The sequence below is a fragment of the Gekko japonicus genome, unplaced genomic scaffold (genome assembly GCF_001447785.1).
Source record: "Gekko japonicus isolate JY-2015 unplaced genomic scaffold, Gekko_japonicus_V1.1 scaffold576, whole genome shotgun sequence".
NCBI classification, from domain to species: domain Eukaryota; kingdom Metazoa; phylum Chordata; class Lepidosauria; order Squamata; family Gekkonidae; genus Gekko; species Gekko japonicus.
The window spans coordinates 363,058-369,786 of record NW_015172022.1 but is presented as its reverse complement, the minus strand read 5'-3'; the positions used below and the strand labels follow the sequence as shown (position 1 = coordinate 369,786).

Below are 6,729 nucleotides of genomic sequence, written 5' to 3'. Positions count from 1 at the left end.
TAAGATGACTGGCCTACGTTTTCTTTAAATGTCAGGTTGTGTTTGTGAGCTGGTGTAAAAGCTTTTGGGACTGTGGACTGGTAGCACTGGATGATGTATCAGTAGGCGTTGGAAGCTGTCACAGTACTGGTAAGATAAATTTTTAATAATGGTGGACACACCTTAGTAATATTTAGTAACAACCATTTCTTGCTATGTAGAATTCCTCTATGAGTTGTATTTTTTCTTTCAGAATGTAATATATTATAATGTCATTTCCTAAGATGTGTATTTTGAATCAACTAACCATGGGTAAGACCTGCCTTTTCTTTACTAAGTGGCTTGTGGAAAATAGGTGCAGATGTTTTGTTCAAAGCTATGACATAGGGTAGAGGCACATGCAATGGCCCCAGTTCACACAGAGCCCTTGACAAGCGTGGTCTAACTTAAGAGACGTCATCCCTCCCCAAACACATACCTCTCACAGAGCCCTTGACAAGCGTGGCACCTTGTCTGGTCTAACTTAAAAGACGTCATCCCTCCCCAAACACATACCTGGTTACAGTGGTCAGACCTTCCACACAGGCTGTACTGACCTGGACTATGTAGAGAATATCCAGCACTTGTTCTCCCTAGAAGTCAGGCTACCAGAGGAACCTGGCTAGCTGCCATCAATCCAAGCAAATAGTGCATGCTAATGAAGTTTAAAGTTGCCAGCAGCCTGGAGGAAGAACAGCCTGCCCCTTTAATAGAGGCTCACAGTGTGGAAATGTGCAGTTGAAGCTTTTCAGGCATGGAGATATCACCTGGTAAATAACATTCCCTCAAGCCTCCATTAAAGGGATAGGACTTTTTTTTTTGGTCCAGGGTTTTAGCACCATAAAGAACACCCATCCCATTTTATAAACATATCAAGTCACTTTTCAACTAAAAATATTATCAGAGTGACTTACAAGCCAGAAGACTGAATTAGCATCAGTTAACATTACTACTTTCAGCAGACTCAAGTGAAATGGCTGCCTATCCACATTCTGCCTTCTATATTAATAGGTACGTTTGAATGAAAAAGTCCTGTTCCTTTTAACATAGGCTTAATGTGTGGAAATGGGCAGCTGAAGCTTTCCATGGCATGGAAGTGCCTCTATAAAGGGAACACGATTGTAGTCTATTGTATGTATAACCATGCTCTTACTCCATTGTATTCTACTTTAATAATTCCATTTTCTGCATTTATTTGTGATATCATGTGTGATACTTTTTTGCATTATTTCTAATTTTTGTAATCCAAGTCATATTGCATTTTTATTTAATGTCTTGAGCTATTTTAATGAATTGTTTGAGTTTCAGCAGGCAATCAAGTAAACAAATAACATTACCTGGTAAATAACACATCATTAAGGTTCTATTAAAGGGACAGGGATTTTTTCTCCTCCAGGCAGTCTTACTCAGAGGCAGTGTTCCTTCTAAGCTGAGTTAGTGTGAGCTAGCTCACAGTTTTTTAGCCTCTGGCTCACACATTTTTGTCTTAGCTCAGGAAGGATCGCTCCAGAGCAAACTAACTTATGCAGTAGCCAAATCGCTCACTCACAACTTTAATGCCAGTAGTTCACCAAGTAAATTTTTTTTCTCATGAGTCTCCACGGCTTAGAGGGAGCATTGCTCAGAGGGCACGGATGTGTTATAGAGCTTTTCTAAATATGGGTTCTGTGGCAGGGGGATGGAATGCTTTCATTTAGCACATCAGATTCCCAAATGCCACATTTACCGTGAGCTGAATTCATTTAGATCTTCCCTCTTCATGTCTGCACTATAGAAGGAGAATGTATCAGTTTTAAACTGCTGTCTGTATTACCAAAGATGCAATTTTGATGCTGAATTCTCCTAAACTTCTACTTTAGCATTAAAACTCCAAATTGTAAGTGGGAAAAATGCCTGTGTAAATGCATCAATAATGGTTCTTGTGTTATGATTCTCATCTCTAATCTTACCAAGACAAATGTGACATTGTTATTTGAGTAATACCTGTAAATTTACATGAGAATGAACATCAGGTATAGGGCTGCCAAATCGGGCCAGGGGCGGGGAAACCCCCGCTTTCTGCCACTTTCTGCCCCGCGGAATCGGGCCCCGGGGACTAGGAAGTGACGTGGGCACACCGGGCACGCTGGGGGCGGGGCCATGGCCATACAAGGGAAAACTCTATGGTTTTTCCTTGTATGGCCGTGGCCCCGCCCCCAGCGTGCCTACGTCACTTCCGGGTGATGTGCGCGCGCGCACTTATGCGACACGGGCTGGGAGGCCCCCGCTCCCGGCGAAGAATTATTTGGCAACCCTAATCAGGTATATTTTGTGAACTGAAGCTTAATACTATTATTTTGAGGGAGGCTTAGAGGGTTCACCTTGTGGACCCTGATTTGGTGGAAAGGCGTTAAATAAATATGACATCAGTGTTAAATGGAAGTGACTAGAAAAGACATCAAGTAGACACATTCCGATTCCTGGCTTCTTCAAATGTATACGGATTATACATCCCTAGCTTATATTTACACTTTATGTTTTTATATGACTATATAACTCAGTTTCAGATATATGTGCAACTTTTAACTCTGCAAATTCTTTGTTGTAGACTTATTACCTGCTTTTCCTAGAGAATGTACTTTTGAAAGAAATGAGTGTGCATTTACTCAGCAAAAGAAAAACCGGGCCAGTTGGCACAGGCGAAGAGGTCAGACTCCCACATCTTACACTGGTCCAAAAGGAGACCACACTACTGGGGTAGGTGAGTTACAATTTATACTGTAAGTTTTCAGACAAGACAGCTATGACTAAAATATGGAGACTCAGTCTAGAGAAGAGGTGAAGAAGAGAATAGTCCTGAAGGCAGGATGTTAACTCAAATGACTGGAGTGTCGTGCGTTGATTCTTTCTGATATACTTCTTCCTTCCCTCTTACAGGCCATTCACCAGTGTTCAAAATCACAGTTACTCAAACTATAAAAGGGCCTTGCATAATTAAAGCAAGACAAACCTGCTATTTTCCCTATTAAATAACTAACACTCTATCTAATCTCACTTTATGATGGTGAATTGCCTTGTGTCTTGAAGATATGAATTTATGGAATTTGATTATGGTTCAATTTCTCTCTCAGTCTCCTCCAATAAACCGTATCTAGACAAGGTTGGAAATAATTTATTAATACAGGAAAATGTGCTATTGGAAGAATAGAATGGTCTTAACACTAAACAGAACATTCCAATTAGCAATAAATAGAGCTTATGCGTGGTCAAATCTCCACATATTCAGTTAAAACACAAGAATCAATGAATGTTAGGCATAGGAAGAAGCATTAGTAAACCATCAGTATCACTGTTCAGGTGGCACAGACTAAGGAAACTGCTTCAGTGGTTTGAGAGTTAATACATTCTAAAACAATGAATGTATTTGTGGCAGAAGTCATGGTAATGGCTGCTTTTAAGGTTAGGCAGAGAGAGTTGAAGTTGAATATCAAGGATATACCTAAAGATCAGTTTACATATGTTTTGCAGTAGTCTTTGGGGAATCAAGGCAGATCCTATCGCTGAACTGCAAAAAACATTCAGTTAGTAGAATTTATTGACCATTCTCTCCACCCAAGCAGCTCTTAGCAGATACAACATAACCACAAAAAACAGTTTAACAGTTTGAAACAAATTACAACCATTGAAGCTTAAACCGTAACTATTAAAAAAGACTGGGAAAATAAAACTATACCTCATAAGCTAGTGAGAAACTATGCAGGGATTCTTTTGGGCAGTCCTCTCTTTGATGGTGTACACAACTGTTGCACTACCACTGATAATCAAAACCCATAGACTCTAAGAAGGAACCCACAGTAGAACAGTCCCAGCCAGGACAGTGGTTGGAAAATAAGTGTCAGGATATATATGTTCCAGAGGGTCGCTGAGTTGCTCTTCAGTAAAACAGCTAGATTGGAGTCCAGTGGCATCTTTAAGACCAACAAAATTTTATTCAAGGTATGAGCTTTTGTGCGCATGCACACTTTCTTAGATACAATGAACTGGATATTACCAGTCCATACATATAGGCAGAGGTTGATTCAGGTGGGTAGCTGTGTTGGTCTGAAGCAGCAGGACAAAGTTTGAGTCCAGTGGTCCAACTACATGTCCAGTGAGTCCAACTACATGACCAGTAAATTAGCATTCAACATAATGAAGATGTTTAACAGATTCAAGCCTGCTCGCCCGTGTTAATCTTAAAGGTGCCACTGGGCTCAAACTTTGTTCTGCTGCTTCAGACCAACATGGCTACGCACCTGAAGATTTTCAAGGTATAAGCTTTTGAGAGTCAACGCTCCCTCCGTGACAAATCTAGGATATATGGAGAAACACCATTGATATTAAATGAGTGTGTGTGGTGTAATGTGGGATGAGCGGAACATAGCTTGCAAGTGACCAGTCACTTGTTGGGTAATGAAAGGTCAGCTGTGGTTGCATTTTGGTCTTTTTTTTGTGGAAAGTGAAATAACAACAGTGTTTCCCATACAAAATGAGGACACTTGCGCCAGCCTCCTTTCTTCTCTTTTGTGCAAAGCAACTGAAGGTAGGGGCCCCCTCTCTTTGGCTATATGTTTGGCTTTTGGGTTGCATAATTCTAAGCATTTTTGCCAGTAGTTTATAAAACATACTGCATTCTGGTTGATGACTAATGACTACAATAAAATAAAGGCTTTATTAATGCTGTAATAAAAACCTGAAGAGGTGATTCCTAAATTACTTAAATCAGAGTCTGAACTTGAGTCAGGATACATTCTATGGTCAACTTCACATAGTTTTATAGCCTTGGACCAATACATCAGATGGAAGTCAGAGAATCAAATTCTCATACAATGTAGTTCAGTTAGTCTTTAATTATTACAAGTGGGGGACCCGCGATACTCGTGGGAGAGGAGGACCTCCGCACCTATGAGGAAAAGGAGGAAGCGTTTTTAGATTTTTGTGCACCCCTGGGGACTGCCCCAAGAGTGCACAAACCTCCCCCCCCCCAAGTGCCCCCGGAGCGCTGATTTAGCGATCCGCACTCCGGGGGCCACTTGGCTATTAGATATATAGATTATTTTTTAAAAAAACAACCTTGGGAGCAGTTCTTACTTGTTTGAAAAGGAGGAATTTCCTCAAAATTAAAATTAATATCACAGCAAACTTAACTACATGATTTTATTCAAAAATTATTAGAGGTTTGAGTCTACATAAAGATTAAGTGGGGGGAAATATCACAATAGAACCATTCATAGTAAGAAATCAGCTAGGAGAGGGAGACAGGTCATTTCTTCACAAATGAGCAGTGTCTAGGAGGGACAAAGGCATTACAATTTTCTCAAACAAGTGATGGGTGAGGTGGCATGTAGTGTGTCAATCTGTAATAAAATAGCTAGATAATAAAAGTTTAATTTACAAATTAAGATGAGAAGTTCATTTCCTTGATACAACTATTTTATGTATATTAATTGTACTCAGAATTTGATGTCTAGTAGACAAAATAGTCTGTCAGATGTAACTGAATCAGACTAGGATATCCAATAATCTTGTCTTTAACATTTTAAAAGCAAGTTTCTGGCCTCTTATATGTGAAAACTTCAGTTTATAACAAGGAGTCCTGGTTGAGCAAATAAGCATGTTTGCATAAATTATTCTTTTATCATAATTTACATTCTGGAGGGAGAATAATTTGGGTATCCAGGGTGAAACCATAAATACCTCTGTTAAGAAAGTGCAGAGGAAAGTGAATAATATCTATAAATTAATGGATTAAGAGATTTCTTCCCAAATTATATAGAAGCTTTCTCATATTTGTGTTTAATGCATTAGATAACCATTAAAAGTAATTATTTTTAACAGTAGTATGTAAGCATTAATAATAACGAACATCATCACAGGATCTTTTAACTGAACTGTGAGCAATATACTTCACTGGCTGGAAAAACAGAATACATATGCTTCTAATTGCAAAGTTTATCAAGGGTGAACCACTTTACATTTTCTTTTTTAAAGGGCACTACATGTACATTGAGGCATCTAACATGGTCTATGGACAGAAAGCACGGCTTATATCAAGGCTTCTACGAGGCACCTCTACATCCCAGTGTCTTATATTTTTTTATCACATGTATGGAGCTGGAACAGGGATATTAAATGTTTATGTGAAGAAGCATGGTAAAAAGGATGAGACACTCCTCTGGAGAAGGCGAGGGGAACAAAGCATCACTTGGCTAAGAGGCCTCATAGAATATACATGTGACACGAATCACCAGGTAAGCCAACATCACACCGATGAATCCCATTACAGGAAATATCTGCTACTGCTGAATAAAAAAAGTTTCCTCACTTCATTTTTTAAAAATAATATTTATTTATAAGTTTTACACATTTACAACACATAATCATTACAAGACTTGGAGTGTTTATTTATTTATTTAATTACATTTATATCCCGCCCTCCCCGCACGCGGGCTCAGGGCGGCTCACAGGACACCGGTGTAATACAACACCATGGTCAACACAATCAAGGCACACAGTGCGATGGGGCTTCCGGTCTGGCTCCCGCGAATGGCGGACGCATCCTCGGGTCGCTCCCGAGGGCGTCTCGCCCGCCCGCGGTGGAGGAGGGAATCCGCGCAAGCGGAGACCCGAACGAGCACCTCAGGAAGAGAGGAGCTCGGATCCGGGGCGCTTTAGGGCGCACTAGGGGGGAGT

The 6,729-nt window shown here is 40.1% G+C and overlaps 1 protein-coding gene across 1 annotated transcript in view; it reads left to right on the top strand.

The window, feature by feature from the left end:
- The window catches only part of MAMDC2 (MAM domain containing 2), a 69,905-nt gene that overhangs the window by 57,742 nt on the left and 5,434 nt on the right, over positions 1 to 6,729 (top strand). The window contains exons 10-12 of the mRNA XM_015420517.1: positions 36 to 129; positions 2,606 to 2,758; positions 6,028 to 6,287. Of these exons, the coding sequence (XP_015276003.1) occupies positions 36 to 129; positions 2,606 to 2,758; positions 6,028 to 6,287 (507 nt within the window). The remainder of the gene's footprint in view (positions 1 to 35; positions 130 to 2,605; positions 2,759 to 6,027; positions 6,288 to 6,729) is intronic.